Below are 19,280 nucleotides of genomic sequence, written 5' to 3'. Positions count from 1 at the left end.
TGATCACTTGAGGTCAGGAGCTTGAGACCAGCCTGGCCAACATGGTGAAACCTTGTCTCTACTAAAAATACAAAAATTAGCCAGGTGTGGTGGCGGGCATCTGTAATCCCAGCTACTCGGGAGGCTAAGGCAGGAGGATCACTTGAATCTGGGAGGTGGAGAGTGCAGTGAGGTGAGATCGTGCCACTGCACTCCAGCCTGGGTGAAAAAAGAGAAAAGAAAAGAAAAGTGTTTTTGTTGTTGTTTTGTTTTGTTTTGTTTTGTTTTGTTTTTTTATGAGGGCAGAGAAGAAATAGCCTCCAGGTAGCAAGAAAACACTAGAAAAAATGTTCCCCTTCCAATGCCAGCACCATAGGGGTATGGAACTAGGGAGAGGACTGTTGGAGTTGCACTGTCCTCAGAGAGACTAGAGGTCGGTGACACACACTGTAAAGATGTTAAAAGAGGTTGACAGTGGGGCACAGTTCCAGGTGACACCACCATATGTAGAGCTGGAAGGAAAGTCAGAAAAGGAGAGATGAGTCACAAGCAGTAGGGGTGGAGGCATGGAAGCACCAACATAGAACAATCTGAAGGTGAAATCCTGAGAAACTGGAGGGACTTGCTCAAGGCCCAACAAGCCATCTAAGAGCCTCACAGTTGCAAAGGGAAAGACCTCGCAAGGTTACCTCCGCACCCGTGAGGGTCACATGGGATGCGGCCACCTTTAGCTGAGTGTTCAGTCTGTGAGAATCTCATCCATTTTTCCTCTTCTCAATGTTTCCAAGATCCATTTCTTTCTTCTCCGCCTCATTGTCATGCCTCAAGCCCAGATTAATGCAGACTGATCCCAGCCGGGCTCTGCAGTGCTAAGCTTTGCCCAGGATGATCCCTCCAGTCTGGAGTTTTCAAACGAATCTTTATTAAATAACCTCTTTGCCCATATCCTTCTGTTGCTAATAAACAAAATAAACAGGCCCTTTTGTGAGCAGAAATGTCACAGAAGACATCTAAAAATCCCCACACTTTTTATCCTGGTATTTTCTCTGGAATGAATTGTTTATCTCCCCACTTCCAAAGCTGACATCAAATGTTTTGCCAACTAGGATTTATAATTTAATAACGGTGTTTCTTGGGTTCATCTCAGTTAAGTCTCCAATATCTATTTCTTACTGCAAAAAGCCATTGTCTTGCATTGTCCTGTACATTTCAATGACAGTCTATACATTTTTTATATTTAAAAGAAATATTCAATATTAACACTTATTTCCAAAAATTTTATTGCACACGTATCAAACTACATCTTCAGTTTTAGTTCCTCTGAAACTAAATTTTTTTTAAGTATGGATTTTTATTGTTCCTCTTTTTCAATTTCTCCCCTTTTGTCTACTTCACCTTGCTAGAAAGGTTGCTTAGTGATTCCTTCATGGCTTTATACATTTTTATGATTCTTTTATCTAAAGAATATTATGTAATTTCTCTACACTTTATTGGATTGTGCTAAGAGCTAATATTCTCTGTATTAGGATCATTTCTTTGGGTTGTTTCCCTTGGGCTTAGAGAGCAGCTGAAGCCCATTGGCCTTGCTTCAGTGGTATGGCTGCCACGTTTGTGTGTATGGTTATTCCCTTCATCCATCTGCAACACCAGCAACCCTGATATACCTCCAACAGAAAATTCACACCTACACAACTAAACAGCTTTGTGTCTTGCCCCTCTTCACTCTAATTCATGCGAAATGATGAGATAACACTTTTCTATGTGTTGGGAATGATAGGAGAGGAAGTTAATAGGGCAAAAAGTAAAGGAAGCCAGAACTACCTGAATCCTGCCCCTACTGGCCACACCTCCCAGTAAAGTTCCAGAGAAGACACAATATTTATTCAGAGGACAAGGCAAGCCACAAAGGACCACACCCACATGCTTGCTATTCTTCCACCCTTCTCTCATCAGCACTCCCTAGAATAGTGGATCAATGTCTGGTCTGCAGATAAGACACATAAAGAATAGCATCAGCAATCCTACCCCTCTTTGGGAATTAAGTGCAGAGGGTAAGAGTGAAGTGATTTTGGTCTGAACAAGTGCTTTCTCTTTGTTTTTGAGACAGAGTTTCGCTCTTGTTGCCCAAGCTGGAGTGCAATGGCATGATCTTGGCTTACTGCAACCTCCACCTCCTGGGTTCAAGTGATTCTCCTGCCTCAGCCTCCCAAGTAGCTGGGATTACAGGTGCCTCCCACCATGCCCAGCTATTTTTTTGTATTTTTAGTAGAGATAGAGTTTCACCGTGTTGGCCAGGCTGGTCTTGAACTCCTGACCTCAGGTCATCCACCCGCCTCAGCCTCCCAAAGTGCTAGGATTACAGGCATGAGCCACCACGCCCGGCTCAAGTGCTTCCTTTTATATGAGAATAAAAAGCTGGAAGAAATAGCCTCCTGTGAAGGAAAAGGGTCAGTATATGAGGCTTGGGTTATAGATTCGGGCATGCCTGTGTTTGAGAGGTGATATGAGCGTGTGCATTTCTTTATGAACGTCAAACATCCATCATTAGACCTAAGAAATAATAACGACGACTCCATCCCCCTTTTAGGAAGAAAACTTGGATACACCTTCAACAATCAGAACTTTCACAACGTGTCTTTGGGGCAAGGACAGGAAGTGGTGGCTGAGGCTGCGCTGGACCTCGCTGCCAAGAAAGGTCACTGGGTTATTTTGCAGGTATGTTCCTCTACCCTGGTCTGTGTTATCTCGACCCATACTTGCCTCATCCCATGCTCACTGGGCGTCTCCATCCACTCTTAGCTTCTCCCCGCCTGTCCTTTCACACTCTTGTCTCCTTCATTTCTTCATCTTCTCTCTTGCCAGTTCTCCTCACTCATATGTTCTCTTCCCCAGACCACATCCTGGAACAATCCTTCTCCCCTCACCTGCTCTGCCACTCTCTCTAGTTTAAATAGCTCTACTTATAAAAGGAACAGATTCCCACTCTGATAGGCATTCAGGAAGTTCGCATTTACGTTGATGGCCCTGGCAGCTGGATGCTTTCAACAGCTGGTTTCTTCCTGTGAATTTCATGGCACGTTCCTCTGCTGTGCCTTTCTGTTGGGCTGTGTGTCATATGCTGTTTGTCACGGGCATGACTAGGATATGGGAGCAACCTCAGCCTCTTCACTGAGAGCTCATGTTGGTGTTTGGAAATCTGGAACCCCTACTACAGATAATTTCACCGAACAGTTACAAGGGAAAAAAGGCTACCTCTCTTCTATCAGAAGAGAGGGTTAAAGAATATAGCCCTCTCTATTAACCCCTATTAAATTTTATTTAACCCCTATTAAATTATTTCATTTAACCAATTTGCATTTCAACAATTACTACTAACTCTCTTTTTTTTTTTTTTTTTGAGATGGAGTCTTGCTGTGTTGCCAGGTTGGAGTGCAATGCCGCGATCTCGGCTCACTGCAACCTCCACCTCCTGGGTTCAAGTGATTCTCCTGCCTCAGCCTCCTGAGGAGCTGGGATTACAGGAGCACACCATCACGCCCAGCTAATTTTTGTCTTTTTAGTAGAGACTAAGCCTGTTGGCCAGGCTTGTCTTGAACTCCAGACCTCAAGTGATCTACCTGCATCAGCCTCCCAAAGTGCTGGGATTACAGGCGTGAGCCACTGCACCCAGCCTAACTACTACTAACTCTTATATAGCATTTTACAGTACACAAAACCTTTTCAGATCCATCTATGAGGGCCTGCCTAATCCTCTTTAATGACTCTTGTATAGATGCTGGAGTTGTGGCAGAATGCATAGCTTGCTCCTCTTTTCTCCTAGAACATTTTGGAATCTTCTATTAGAGCTCCATTGCCATGTTGACATGATTTGTTTTATGATTGTATTCTCCACTAAATTTTTTAGGTAAAGAGATGTTCCTTCTTTACCTTTTATCACCCAGCCTACTGCCTTGAACATAGCAGACACTGAAACAAAAAGCCGGTGGGTCAAGGAATCCATGAAGAAATTAAAGAAAGAATAAATGCAAAAGCCAGTCACTCCCATTCTTCCTGGCTTTCACTGCCATGAACCTCCTCCATCTCCTGATTACTGGTGACATCACATCTTGCTGCTGGGTCTTTGTCCTTAATTATTCTATTATTTATTTGGAGCCTAGCAACTGAGAGATCTGCCCCTCCAGGGCCTCCTTTTCCAGAAACATCAGGAAGTTCAGGAGAAAAGATAATAACAGCTGAGTTTCCTCCTTCCTCCCTCATGGGTCAGCACAGTGCTTGAAGATATGACCTCCCCACCCTCTCAGGCACATTTGCCAAGAGACCTCTCCAGACACCAGTGCTGGGAACCCAGGCACTTGTCATGGACATCAGAGTCTGTTTCTGAGACTGTGGTGCTGCCTCTGCTGCACCCATTGCCCCCTAGCACCTACTGGCCTTGCAGGGCACCAAAATCTTGTACTGATGTGGTTGCTCGGAGCTCTCCAACACTGAACTCAGTATTCCCTCTTTATTTCCTGGTGATTGGACATTTCCAAAGGAAAATTGTGCCAAACAATCTGGAGGCCTGCCTTTCCCTCTGAATAAAGCATTGGAGTATTGAATAGACATAATCTGTCCAAACTGTAGAGTGCTATCAGAAACAAAAGATCCTCACTGGTTTGTGAAATCTCTTGTAGGAGTCATAGCTACCTGGTTCTAAGAATTTCCTGACATACTGAACTAGACTGGACTGGAATCCTACCCAGCAATGTTTCCCAACCTGTAAACCTGAGAGATTATCTGAAAAAAAAAAAAAAAGTGGGAGAGGAATACACTTAAATTCCTATTTCAAACATTGGAAAATACTACATACAAATTCCTTTTAAGGATTTTTTTTTTTTTTTGAGACAGAGTCTCGCCCTGTCACCCAGGCTGGATGGAGTACAGTGGCGCCACCTTGGCTTGCTGTAAGCTCCGCCTCCCGGGTTCACGCCATTCTCCTGCCTCAGCCTACCAAGTAGCTGGGACTACAGGCACCCACCACCATGCCTGGCTAATTTTTTGTATTTTTAGTAGAGACGGAGTTTCACCGTGTTAGCCAGGATGGTCTCGATCTCTTGACCCCATGATCTGCCCGCCTCGGCCTCCCAAAGTGCCGGGAGTGCTCGGCCTCCCAAAGTGCTGGTGTGAGCCACTGCACCCGACAAGGATATTTTCAATGATATCAATAGGTTAATGGTTCTGAGAATCCTTTGGTATAGAAATCTTATTCCATCCAGTATTTCCCAAATTCCATTGAACACAGACCTTCTTTTTTTATTTCTTCAACTTTTATTTTGAGTTCTGTGGTACATGTGCAGGATGTGCAGGTTTGTTCCATAGGTAAACGTGTGCCATGGTGGTTTGCTGCACAGATCAATCCATCACCTCGGTATTAAACCCAGCATCCATTAGCTGTTCTTCCTGATGCTCTCCCTCTCCCCACATCCCGCAACAGGCCTCAGTGTGTTTGTTCCCTACCCCATGTGTCCATGTGTTCTCATTGTTCAGCTCTCACTTATGAGTGAGAACATGCAGTGTTTGGTTTTCTGTTCTCCCATTAGTTTGCTGAGGGTAACACCTTCCAGCTCCATTCATTTCCCTGCAAAGGACATGATCTTGTTCCTTTTTATGGCTGCATAGTATTCCATGGTATATATGTACCACATTTGCTTTATCTAGTCCATCATTGATGAGCATTTGGGTTGATTCCAAGTTTTTGCTACTGTGAATAGTGCTGCCATGAACATACGTATGCATGTATCTTTGTAATAAAATGATTTCTAATCCTTTGGGCTTATACCCAGTAATGGAATTGGTGGGTCAAATGGTATTTCTGCTTCTATATCTTCCACAATGGTTGAACTAATTTACACTCCCACCAACAGCATAAAAGGGCTCCTTTTTCTCTGAAACCTCACCAGCATCTGTTATTTCTTGACTTTTTAATAATCAGCATTCTGACTGGTGTGAGATGGTATCTAATTGTGGTTCTGATTTGCATTTCTGTAATGATCAGCAATGTTGAGCTTCTTTTCAAATGTTTGTTGACCGCAATGAATATCTTCTTTTGAGAAGTGTCAGTTCATGTTCTTTGCCCATTTTTTAATGAGGTTGTTTGTTTTTTGCTTGTAAATTTAAGTTCCTCATAGATTCTGGACATTGGACCTGTGTCAGATGGATAGATTGCAAAAGTTTTCTCCCATTCCATAGGTTGTCTTTTCACTCTGATGGTAGTTTATTTTCCTGGGAAGAAGCTCTTTAGTTTAATTAGATCCCATTTGCTAATTTTTGCTTTTGTTGTAATTGCTTTTAGCATTTTTGTCATAAAATCTTTGCCCATGCCTATGTCCTGAATGATATTACCTAGATTTTATTCTAGGGTTTTTCTAGTTTTGGGTTTTACATTTAAGTCTTTAATCCATTTTGAGTTAATTTTTCTATAACATATAAAGAAGGACTCTAGTTTCAATTGTTTGCATATGGATAGCTAGTTCTCCCAGCACCATTTATTAAATAGGGAATCCTTTCGCCATTGCTTGTTTTCGTCCGGTTTGTCGAAGATCAGATGGTTGTAGGTGTGCAGGAACACAGACGTTCTTTATGGATCTAACATCTTTTAACATCCCATGGAGCACTTTTGGGAAATGCTGCCTGAGGACCCTGACCCAGATGAGCTAGGGGTTCTATTCTGGGAGAGCTGGCTTCTCTGGTCCTCTGTGAGGGAGCAAGGCTCATAGTGTTCCCACTCTTCCTTCCTGGCTGTAGGAGCTGTTAGGTGGTTTTCCCAACCCAAGCCCATCAACCCAATGGGGCAGCCTCGAGGATCTCTGAATCCACCCCAGGGTTCTATACACAAGCAACAGACGTTCTTTCTGCCAGACCTGCCCAGTAGCAGAACTTGGAGTTTCGAAAGGAGGAGCCAAATTACCTACATGTGGGTTGCTGGTGATGCTGGCTACAAGGAACCCCAGATCTCAAGTAGCCCACTAAACACTCTGCTCCAATTGATTTGATTATAAGTAAATTCGTTAATTTAACCAATTTTCATCTCAACAACTACTACTATCCCTTACATCACATTTTATGGTATACAAAACTCTTTATTTTTATTTTTATTTTTATTTTATTTATTTATTTATTTATTTATTTTGTAGAGACGGGGTTTCACTGTGTTGGCCAGGCTGGTATCAAACTCCTGGCCTCAAGTAATCCACCCACCTTGGCCTCCCAAGGTGCTGGGATTACAGATGTGAGCCACTGCACCCAGTCCTACAAACCCTTTCAAATCCATTTCTTTGGTTATCTGCAGCCACTCTGTGAAATAAGTATGGCAGATGTTATTGTTATTTCTCTTCTTATAGAAGAGAAGGCAGAACTCAAAGACCAAATTACTGTGGACCAAGTGCTGGGCTCAGCTCTGATCTGTGTATTTAAGGCTTTGCATGCTTACTTCCTCAAATATTTATCAAGGAGCTTTTATCTATCCATTATAATGAAACACATTGCAATGAAGCCAGGTGACTCTCCTAACTACAGTGAAAGGCGCATTCTGCAAAGCCATGGTGAGAAACAAATGTAGGTTTTGATAGATAGACAGATAGCAATCAAATGTGGGGGGAGGAGACAGGCTCAAAGACCAGACGGAGGAGCTTGGGATTAGAGTAGAGAGCCTTGTTCGGTCTTTGAGCAGCAGTGACTCAGTGTGTTTTAGGAAGATAAGTTTGGCAACAATTAACACACTGGTTTGGAGAGTGGAGACAGAAGACTAAGGAAAGCTAGCTGGAAAGAGTTTAAATCAGTGCCTTTCAAATGTTAACGTGCGTACGAATTACCAGAGGATCTCATTAAAATGCGCTGATTCAGTAAGTTTGGGCGGAACCTAAGATTCTGCATTTCTAACTAGCTCCCAGGTACTGCCAGCAATGTAGATCCATGAGGTCCAATTTGTACCATCAAGGTTTCAAGTAATCTAGCTGTCGGGTAATGGGGAGTTAGACTTGGAACATTACCATGTGTTACATTCTTTTGTATTATTTTTTTAATTTTTTATTTACTTATTTATCTATTTATTTTTGAGATGGAGTCTCGCTCTGTCGCCCAGGTTGGAGTGCAGTGACGCCATCTCTGCTCACTGCAAGCTCCGCCTCCCGGGTTCCCGCCATTCTCCTGCCTCGGCCTCCGAAGTAGCTGGGACTACAGGCGCCCGCCACTAGGCCAGGCTAATGTTTTGTATTTTTAGTAGAGACGGGGTTTCACCATGTTAGCCAGGATGGTCTCGATCTCTTGACCTCGTGATCCACCCACCTCGGCCTCCCAAAGTGCTGGGATTGCAAGCGTGAGCCACCGCGCCCGGCCGTGTTACCCTCTTAAATTGTGGTCTCCGGACCAGCAGCATCTGCATCACCAGGGAGCTTGTTAGAAATGCACATTCTCTGAGACAGGGTGCGAGAGCGGGACCGGTTGCCATCAATGGATGCTGCACTGGTTAGAGAGGCTGTACGAGACCGGGACAGGCGAGTCATGCAGGATGAGGCCATGTAGCCCATGCCTTGCAAGAAGTACTTGAAGGCCTCAGTCAGCTTGCCTGGCTGAGTCAGCTGGGGCTGACCTCCAGAGTCAGTCATCCTGAGGAAGGAGGTCTGGGTGGGGTCCAGTTTTGAGTTGCATTCCACCACTGCATCTTCATGAGGTGCTTGGTCTCCTACCACCAGCATCACAGGACACTTGAGGGTGATATCACTTCCACGCTCAAAGTTCAGGTCTCGGCGGTTGTTGTAGCTGTTCCAGTACAATTCAATGTTATCCAGGTTGGGTGCATGTGTAATGATATTTCTGTACGCACCCTGTCTCAGAGCAGCGAGTCTGGAACTCTTTCTTTGGGGGCCCCCGGGGCACACCATGGAGGTCTCCTGTTGAATGACCCTTGTTGCCCTAGTGTGGGACCCAGCCCTCACCTCCCCCAGAACTAACCTGGGAGGTGCTGAAGGGGCACTGGGCCAGAGTAAGCAAGGGAAAAAGGGCAGATCATGTGGGGAGATGACCTTGATCTTTGATTGCTACCCTAACTTTGACCTCTAACCTGTGATTCCCCCCAGCTCCTGAAAGAGATGTCCTAATATCTCTTAGGGACCCAGACCCCTAAATTCTCCTCCTCCCCCATTTTGGTGTTAAGGTGGAGAGGGCATGTATCCTCTGTCCTGATCTAGGTGTCTGTAGCTGAGGGGTAAGAGGTTGTTGTAGTTGTCGTGGTGCCTCCATCAGACTCTCCCTACTTATCCCATATTTGCAAGGGGAGGGGATTTGGGGCTGGGGCTCCATTCACCAAAGCTGATATGGCTTCTCATTAACCCTTTAGGACTCTGAAGGGTATGGACCTACATGAATGTGTGTCAGGGGGAGACTTGCTGGTGGGTTAGTGGTCCTCAGGATGTGACAGAAACATCCAGGGTGTAAAAAGGAAGTTGGAATGGGAATTGGTGGGCAATGAACGAGTGTCGGGGAAGGATTGGTGCTGGGGAAATGGGAAGGGGCCTGGGGCCATTTGGCTGCACTAACTTTGGTAGCTCTCAGTGTGCATCTAGAGTGGGACTGGGGAGGGAGCTAAGCTTGGGCTGGGCTACTTGGGGCTTGGCATAGAGGTGGAAAGGGCTACCCTGGGGCTCTGACCACACTGTATTATGTGTGGAGGGTGCCCTCCTGTCTCCCACAACTTCTGCTATAACAATAAACTGTAGAGGAATTTGAAAAAAAAAAAAAAAAGAAATGCACATTCTCAGACCCCATCCTGGACCTGCTGAATCTGAAACTCTGGGCTGGGATACAAGAATCTGTGTTTTAAGAAGCGCTTCAGGTTATTCCCATGCACAGGCAAGTTTACAAACATTATGCTGGAAAGCCTTAGGCTAGCGAGGGATAGAGTTTAATTGCAGAATACTGGGAGGTCCTCACTACTGGGCATCCCAGAAGTCTTTTCTATGATATGGTTTAAGACACTTCTGCTTTTAAAAGTCATTGAGTTGCACAACATGTGAGTGCATGTAACGCCATTAACAGTACACTTAAAAAGGGTTTGAGGTGGTAAATTTTATGTTATGGCTTACCACAATTTTTTAAAATTATTTGATGCTAAGACCAGTCCCCACTCTGGCTGCCTTCCTGACAACTGTTTACTGCTAACAGAACTAAGCAGATGCCTGTATTGGCGGGGGCTCCTTCCTTCCCACTAGAACATTCACCTGGTGGCCAAGTGGCTCAGCACCCTGGAGAAGAAGCTGGAGGAGCACAGTGAGAACAGCCACCCAGAGTTCAGGGTCTTCATGAGTGCAGAGCCGGCACCCTCCCCTGAGAGCCACATCATCCCCCAGGGCATCCTGGAGAACTCCATTAAGATCACCAATGAGCCCCCCACGGGCATGCATGCCAACCTACACAAGGCCCTGGACAACTTCACTCAGGTACTGCCCCGGGAGGGAGGCAAAAATAACAGTCCACCTCGCAATCAGCTGATGCAAACTGGTGGGGGCAGAGCATGCAACTGAGAAGGGAGTGGGGTGCTGGTTGGGCTACGGAGCAATGCTGATGTGGGTAAAATATTCCCACCTGATACCCACTCAGGGCAACCCCACTCTCCATTTCCAGATAACCCCAGGGGAGTAGAGCTCAGGACATTTCTTTGGCAAGAGACGTGGGGAAGCCTTCTGCAAGTTTACTGTTACCTAATATTCCAAGATGAAGAAGGGCGCGTTGCTATAAATGTAATTGATAAAATACACTGGGTCACATACTGACGGCCTGTCTTCAGGCAAGGGGATGACACTGTCAATCAGATGATATCACTTGACATCTCCATGAATCTTGAGTATCAAGGGTTCAAAGAATCCAGGTGTCAGGTGGTGGGGATATGGATTTGAAATGTAACTGCATGTTAGACCCCTTCAAATATGGCCCCTGGACCAGCAGCAGCAGCATCACCTGGAAACTTCTTAGAAATGCAGATTTTTTTTTTTTTTTTTGAGGCAGAGTCTCGCCCTGTAGCCCAGGCTGGAGTGTAGTGGCACAACCTCAGTTCACTGCAAGCCTAAAGTAAGATGAAGACCATAGTCCTGTGAAGGGACTACAGGCGCCCACCACCACACCCAGCTAATGTTTTGTATTTTTAGTAGAGACGGGGTTTCACCGTGTTAGCCAGGATGGTCTCTGTCTCCTGACCTCGTGATCCGCCCACCTCAGCTTCCCAAAGTGCTGGGATTACAGGCATGAGCCATCGTGCCCGGCCAGAAATGCAGATTTTTAGGCCCCAATCTGAAACTCTGGGCTGGGGCCCAGGAATCTGTTTTAATGAACCCTCCAGGAGATTCTTATACACAGTCAGGTTTGAGAACACTGTGCTCCAGAGAGACCCAGAATATGAAGGCATGGTGTTCAAACACAGACTGCTACATTTCCATTACTGGGAATTCCAAGGCTTATGTTGTAACATATTTATTTAAAGCCAGGTCCAAGCCCATGGTGGCCAACTTTGTATATGAAGTTGCACTGTCAAAGTCTGCGGCTCAGGCTTCCTTCATCTTCTCAAGAAGGCACTATTTCTTGTTAGTTCTCTTTTGGGAGTTCCACCTCCCTGGGCAGGGGAGTACCCAAAGACATGAATCGGAGCCAAGTGGAGGCCATAGGATCACCTTAAAAGTCCATCTGCCACACCACGCTTTGGTAGAATCCAAGGAGAGGGTTCCAGCAGCTGCTGGGGAGGTTTTCTTCTCGGTTGTCATCTTGTAATAGTACCAGTGCGTCTCAGGTTTCCCAGAAGCCCTGCTAGCTCACATGTGTCAGATGGGCCATTCAACAGGATGACTGTGCCAGCTAACTTTGGGGCCTGGTTTAAGCCTAAAGGAAGATGAAGACCATGTGGGAGTCAGAGTCTCAGAAGATTTTACTGACTGCGTGACACCCTCATAGTGTAGGAGTCCAGTAGCCCAACTCTGGGTGGGGGGGATGTTTCCACAAAGATTCGAGAAGCAAAATGTCTTCAGTCCCCTCTGTACTCTTTTTCCAAGCTTAACTCCCAGGCAGTGATTACACCTGCTAAGGTTCCACAACAGGCAAGAAAAGCATGGTAGGAAGGGAAGATATTGGAGATGCTGCCATGGGATGTGCACCCACACCCCATACCCCGGTACACAACATTCTCATTGCATGTCACCCTGATCCCCATCAGCTACAGGAGTGAACCTTATTAGCACGTTCATATGCACAAACTTGAACCCTAAACCAAACCCCATTATAACCTGAATCTAAACCTTAATTCAATGCTCAACTCAAGCCTGACCCCTCCACACGTTCCCCCCAGGCTGTAGTCTCACTGTAACTCAAACCCAAACCAGAATATATGGTAACGTTTTCCAACACGAACCCTGATTGTAACCCCACCCTAGCCAGCCCCGTATAAGAGAAGCTGTGTGTGAACATTCAAAGCGATGCTGTCATTTCAGGACACTCTGGAGATGTGTTCTCGGGAGACGGAGTTTAAGAGCATCCTCTTTGCTCTTTGTTACTTTCATGCGGTGGTGGCGGAAAGACGGAAATTTGGGCCCCAGGGATGGAATCGCTCGTACCCCTTTAACACTGGAGACCTCACTATCTCTGTGAACGTCCTCTACAACTTCCTGGAGGCCAACGCAAAGGTAAAGGCCATGGACGTTCAGGAACTAGCCAGGTTGGGAGAGGGTTAAAATTATTTGATTTTGAGGGGTGAATCAGAGGGGTCTAGGATGGGGCTTGAGAATGCGCATTTCTAACAAGCTCCCTGGTGATGCAGATGCTGCTGGTTCGGGGACCACAATTTAAGAGTGTAACCCATGGTCATGTTCCAACCCTCACTCCCCATTACCTGACAGCTAGATTATTCGAAGCCTTGATAGTACAAATCAGAGCCCCTGAATCAACATCATTGGCAGTACCTGGGAGCTAGTTAGAAATGCAGAATCTTCGGTTCCGCCCAAACGTACTGAATCAGTGCATTTTAATGAGATTCTCTGGTAATTCGTATGCACGTTAAGGAGGGCCACCTCTCACGAGGATGATGCAGGACCATCCCACAGAAGGGGCATGTGCACACTGAAGGGCTGCGCCCCTCACAGCTGGGATGAGGCAGTGCCAACCCCAGGACTAGCCCAAAGGCTGAGGAGAGTAGAACTGTGAGGTGAGAGCCATGGATGCTCAGGACGTCTAACTAGAGACTCACACAGTGAGTTAGTCCCATGAGAGAGTGTCCCGGGCCCCATCAGACCACACCTGTGTCCTCACAGCATGGCACGTAGGCTGTGGATCAGCAGGAAGAGACTTCACACTTGCCTGATGTAAGTTCCCAAACGGACGCTAACAATCACTGCTCTTCCAATTAAGGGAATATTCAACGCATCAACGTTATTCTAGTTCAGGAATCAAACACAGAGTCAGCAGGGCCACCACCTCTTCCTTGTGAGGAAAATGAACCAGGCCCAGATGCCCTGAGAAATCCTTCTGTCTCCGGCCCTTGGGCCTGGGAAGCCCACTCTTCTCAACAGTGTTCTTTCATTGCTGGCTTTCCTCCAGTGACCTCCCTCCCTAAGTTTCAGGCCAATGAACTTTTGAGCTTTGTTTATTCACTTTGAACTTTCAAAGGAGACAGTTAATCTTGCCATTAAAGGCAGAAAATTAGAAAAGTACTCTGGTCCTCACTTTTCTTCTTTTGACATTCACCTATTTAAATTGCTTCTAGGGAGAGCCTGCCTTCATTTTCAGTTAATGATCATGAAAGAGGGAAGGCATATATATATGTGGGGCGTGAGGTTGGCATCTTTCCTCTCTTTACTCTTTGATGTAATTATTCAAGCTTTTTTTTTTTTTCCTCTCTTTTTTCTTGAGACGGGGTTTCGCTCTTGTTGCCCAGGCTGCAGTGCAATGGCGCGACCTCGGCTCACCACAACTTCTGCTTCCCAGGTTTAAGTGATTCTCCTGCCTCAGCCTCCTGAGTATCTGAGATTACAGGCATGCGCCACCATGCCCGGCTAATTTTGTATTTTTAGTAAAGACGGGGTTCTCCATGTTGGTCAGGCTGGTCTTGAGCTCCCGAGCTCAGGTGATCTGCCTGCCTCGGCCTCCCAAAGTGCTGGGATTACAGGCGTGAGCCACTGCACCCAGCCTTCTTCAAGCTTTTAATGAACTCCCCAAACACCCCTAACCCTGCTGGGCACTGGGAGTGTGAAGATAAATAAGACATCACTCTCAATCTCAAGAAGCATCCCCTCTGTGACTTTCTGTGCTGCCCAGATGGCAGGCCAGCCCCGACGCCTGTGTGGAGGTCTTCCTTCCTTCCTCTCTTTCTTCCCCCCGTCACTCAGGTCCCCTATGATGATTTACGCTACCTGTTTGGAGAGATCATGTATGGAGGCCATATCACAGACGACTGGGACAGAAGGCTCTGCAGAACCTACCTGGAGGAATTCATCCGACCAGAAATGTTAGAAGGAGAACTGTCTTTGGCCCCAGGGTTCCCACTCCCAGGCAACATGGACTACAATGGTTATCATCAGGTGAGGCTCTGCTCTGTGCTTCTGATGGCGTGAGGGTGCTCACAGGGACCTGGGTGTTCCTCCCACACTGACCTGAACCACCAGGGAAGCTTCTGCTGGGCCATCACCATGGCTGCCGGCAGGGGCCGGGACAGAAGGGCTTAGACAGCTGAGCTCATGTCAAATCCGGTCCTATGCCCCAAGCCTGCCCTGTTTAAGTTGAGAAATATGGGATTTCTAGCCTCAAATTAATAATCAAATGGAGCCTTTGGAGAGCTTTCCATTCTTGATGTTTGCTTCAGTCATTCTATGTGTTGCTATTTTCTACAGATAACATCTGGGACAGTTATTTGGTTGTTTTCAGTTGGGATGTTGACAAAGCCATTTGTCATAGAGCAAAATTTCAGGCAAGACCTTAGCCAATTTTTGGTAAAGTTTCTGTCAGTGATTCTAAATGTCCCTGGAGGAGAATCTTGTGCCAGGATCACTCAGATCACTCACCCCTCCCACTACCTGTTGGTGGCTGTGGGCACAGGCACATACCACACACGAATGCCACAGTCAGCATTCTCATGAAGGTTTTCTTTGTTTTTCTTTTTTGGGACCGAGTCTTGCTCTGTCACCCAGGCTAGAGTGCAGTGGCACGATCTTAGCTCCCTGCAACCTCCACCTCCCAGGTTCAAGCTATTCTCCCTGCCTGAGCCTCCCGAGTAGCTGGGATTACAGGCGCCTGCCACCACATCCAGCTAATGTTTGTGTTTTTTAGTGGAGATGGGGTTTCATCATGTTGGCCAGGCTGGTCTTGAACTCCTGACCTCAGGTGATCCACCTGCCTTGGCCTCCCAAAATGCTGAGATTACAGGCGTGAGCCACCGCGCCCAGCCTCATGGAGGTTTTCTTACTATTACTTCAGTCTTTTATGTTACTGTTACCACAGCTATGTTTAAAGTATTCATCTTAGCCTATTTCACCTACAATGGAAAACATTCCGAAAGATATTTTTTAACAGTTTTTATTGGTAGGCTTTTGAACATGCCTAGAAAAACTCTTGAATATAAAGCAAAAGGGAAATATTGATCATAGGAATATTAACTGCAAGTTAAAAAATTTTTTTTTTAATTCATAAAACTTAAGGGTAAATCGTAAAAGTCATTTGATCCAGAAAAATTGGACCTATAAGAAGAAATTTAAAACAATAAAGCTCTTTAAGGAAAATAAGAGGAAATAGTTTTTAACTACTTCACCAAAGGCAAGAAGGCTTTACCCAGGAAAATTGTGCAACAGCGTCCCCTAGTGTCCATGGGATAATTCGACAGGCGGCTGGAGCAAGTAACAGGCAAAGGAAGTCTGGTTCTCTTTATTCAGCAAGGGTGCAATTGATTTGCACATTTCCAAATGACGGAGGTACACTCTCTTGCTTTATACTTCTCTTTAATGTGTCAGTTAATAGATGGTTCTAGGGCATCCACATAGATTCCAGACCTGCACAGAACGCTGGAGGAAATACAAAAATGAACATACAAATCAGCCTTTGAGCCTTTGAGGAATGTTAATAACACCAAGGAATCATCAAAATCATATCAGGGACAGAACTTGAGGGATATTTTCCCACCATCGTGAAAAGAGTCATGAAGAAGTACTCAAAGCATTCAGAGCCAGGGACGGTGGCTCCCGCCTGTAATGCCAGAACTTTGGGAGGTCAAGGCTGGAGGATCATTTGAGCTGACGAGTTAGAGATCAGTGGGCAACATAGTGAGACCTCGTCTCTACAAAAAATAGAAATAAAAAAATCAGCCAAGCATGGCAGCATGTACCTGTAGTTCCAGCTGCTTGGGAGACTGAGGTGGAAAGCACTTGGGCCTGGGAGGTGGAGGCTTCAGTGATCTGTGACAGTGCTGCTGTACTCCAGTTTTTTCAACAGAGTGAGAGCCTGGCTCCAAAACAAACAAACGAACAAACAAAAAAACTGAGCCTTAGCCGCTGGGGAGGATTTTTAGGCATTAGGCATGGCAGACTCTGACCACTAGCACTGACCACAGAAAGGAGTTGCTTGGGTGACACACAGTTTGAAAATTTGTTTTATTTGAATACTTTCCACCAGGGGTGCAAACTCTCCGGTTTGCAGCCAATCTCACCTCCTTCGTCCTAAGCCCAATTCACTAGCTTATTTTGCATGTGCTGTCCCATGTATATGTTCAGGTTTGTCATGTCTGATTTAGATGGAGGGGAGAGAAAAAGAAGAAGGAAAGGTCTGGAATCCTAGAAGAGCTTAAGTAAAATCACTAGGGAGGGAGGGATGCGTATTTTTGAAAGACTAGGAGAAGTCTTCCTCTGGTCTGCAGGAACAAGAGTCATCAGGGAGCAGTGGGAGGCAGTGGGACTGGAGATAGATAAAGTCATCTAAGCATCCCAGAAAAGAAAGAATGACAGCATGAATGTGGAAGTTCTGGGAAACAGGTCCAGCCAACAAAAACAGATGATGTCAAGGTGCACTAATAGGTGGAGAGGGTGCTGAAGTCAACCAGGGATGGCGAGCAGTGTCCCTGGGGGGAGGACAGCAGCCCATGGACTCCCTGCAGAGGACAAGCCGGTGTGGGAGATGGGAGGTATGTGTTGGTTTCTTTTTAATCGAGCTTGCCCTTGATTTTCAGTACATCGATGCTGAGCTGCCCCCAGAATCCCCCTACCTCTGTGGCCTCCACCCAAATGCAGAGATTGGCTTCCTGACCCAAACCTCAGAAAAGCTCTTCCGCACTGTGCTGGAGCTGCAGCCTCGGGACAGCCAGGCCGGAGATGGAGCGGGGGCCACAAGAGAAGAAAAGGTATGTGTGGTGGGGGCTGCCTGAGGTCGTTCTGGGGGAGCCCGAGGATCAGAGATGCACACCTTTCTCCTGCTGGCCATTTTGGCAGTACACAGCATAGACAACACACAAGGCAGCAACCACCTGCAGCCTGGAGATGCTTGCCTGACACCAACAGGAGCCTCTTCCCTCCCCCGTCATCACCATGCTGGCCATCAGTTACATCATAGGAAGTTCCTGCCATTGGGTTCAGCAGTTTGCTTTGCCCGTCCACCCAAAGTCCATTTTTATTCAGCTTCTCTGCCGAAGTGAAGAAAGGGCAGGGCTGAACAGTGGTGGCTTGGGAACTTTAAATGCGACTTCCTGATTCCCTGGCAAACCAAGCAAGGATGGGCAAGGGGCTGCCCCTAAGCACCCCCACCTCAGTTCACCAACCAGATGCTGGTGGGGAAGAACACGCTCCTTCACAATGCAAATGCCTTCTCTTTGTGTGAATGGCTTCTAGTCAGAGAGTCTCTTAACACACAGTTACCTGCTACTAAGCACAGGACTTCCTGAAATTTTAGGAAGGTGGAAGGGAATTACGGAGTAGAAAGGCAGACCAGGGTGAGGTGTGGGTTTCAGGACAACCCAAGGCAACATGGGGGCTCTGATCCTGGTACGGGGGTAGCTGAGGATAAAGAAAGAATGGGTCTCACGCCTGTAATCCCAGCACTTTGGGAGGCCAAGGCGGGAAGATCATGAGGTCACGAGTTCAAGACCAGCCTGGCCAACATGGTGAAACCCCGTCTCTACTAAAGCTACAAAAATTAGCTGGGCGTGGTGGCGGGCACATGTAATCCCAGCTACTCGGGAGGAGGCTGAGGCAGGAGAATCACTTGAACCTGGGAGGCAGAGGTTGCAGTGAGCCAAGACCACGCCACTGCACTCCAGCCTGGTGACAGAGCAAAACTCCATCTCAGAAAAAAAAAAAAAAAAGGACACAAAAGGGAGATTTCTCCATGAAATTTTTTCTGAGACAAGCTAACCAACTTCCTAAAGACGTATTTGTACCAGCTCACATCCACCTCATGGTACTGCCTAGATTTTTTTTTTTTTTTTAATTTAAATTTTTCTGAGTAAGATTTCACTCCATCACCCAGGCTGGAGAGTTCAGTGGCATAATCACAGCTCACTACAGCCTCCAACTCCTAACCTCAAGCAATCCTTCCACCTCAGCCTCCTGAGTAGCTAGGACTGCAGGTGTGTACCACCACGCCCTGCTAATTTTTTAACTTTTTGTAGAGACAGAGTCTCACTGTGTTGCCTAGGCTGGTCTTGAACTCCTGGGCTCAAGAAATCCTCTCACCTTGACCTCCCAAAGTGCTAGGATTATAGGCGCGAACCACTGCACCCGGTCCTACTTAGGTTCTTTAATTTAGAGATACCATTAGGTTTACAAGTAAACATCCTTGGGAAGATTATCCAACTTTTAGGCTCTAGAGACCGATTTTAGGAAAGCAAACTGACACTAAAAGAGTTGGACTTTTATATAAAGATATGGAGTCGTGTCATCAAAATAGTATTTCTCAAATTTTAATATGCCTAAGAAGGTGCCAGAGAGATTGAAATTTTGACTCCAAGGCCTGGGGTTGCTTTTGATGAGGTGAGCATACTTTGAGAAGCTGCCCCATATGACCCTCCTCAGTCCATTCCACTATTTGATGTGTAATTTGAAAATAAAGAGAAGAACCCACCCAGAATGAATAATGTTGCTAGATCTAAAACTGAAAAAGGCTGAGGCTGTATAAGTAATAGACTTAGAATTCTCCAGTCAAGGTTCAAAGAAGGTTCTAATGCGGGCCGGGCGCGGTGGCTCAAGCCTGTAATCCCAGCACTTTGGGAGGCTGAGACAGGCGGATCACGAGGTCAGGAGATCGAGACCATCCTGGCT

General features: G+C 46.2%; 1 protein-coding gene across 1 annotated transcript in view; it reads left to right on the top strand.

Moving 5' to 3' along the window:
• Positions 1-19,280, top strand: part of DNAH9 (dynein, axonemal, heavy chain 9) — a 392,924-nt gene that overhangs the window by 342,757 nt on the left and 30,887 nt on the right. Inside the window, exons 62-66 of the mRNA XM_011933244.1 lie at positions 2,567-2,694; positions 10,224-10,451; positions 12,486-12,677; positions 14,376-14,567; positions 17,198-17,368. Of these exons, the coding sequence (XP_011788634.1) occupies positions 2,567-2,694; positions 10,224-10,451; positions 12,486-12,677; positions 14,376-14,567; positions 17,198-17,368 (911 nt within the window). The remainder of the gene's footprint in view (positions 1-2,566; positions 2,695-10,223; positions 10,452-12,485; positions 12,678-14,375; positions 14,568-17,197; positions 17,369-19,280) is intronic.

This window comes from Colobus angolensis, unplaced genomic scaffold (assembly GCF_000951035.1).
Source record: "Colobus angolensis palliatus isolate OR3802 unplaced genomic scaffold, Cang.pa_1.0 Scaffold125, whole genome shotgun sequence".
Classification (NCBI taxonomy): Eukaryota; Metazoa; Chordata; class Mammalia; order Primates; family Cercopithecidae; genus Colobus; species Colobus angolensis.
Note: the sequence above shows the minus strand (reverse complement) of the source record. Positions and strands in the feature narration are given on the sequence as shown.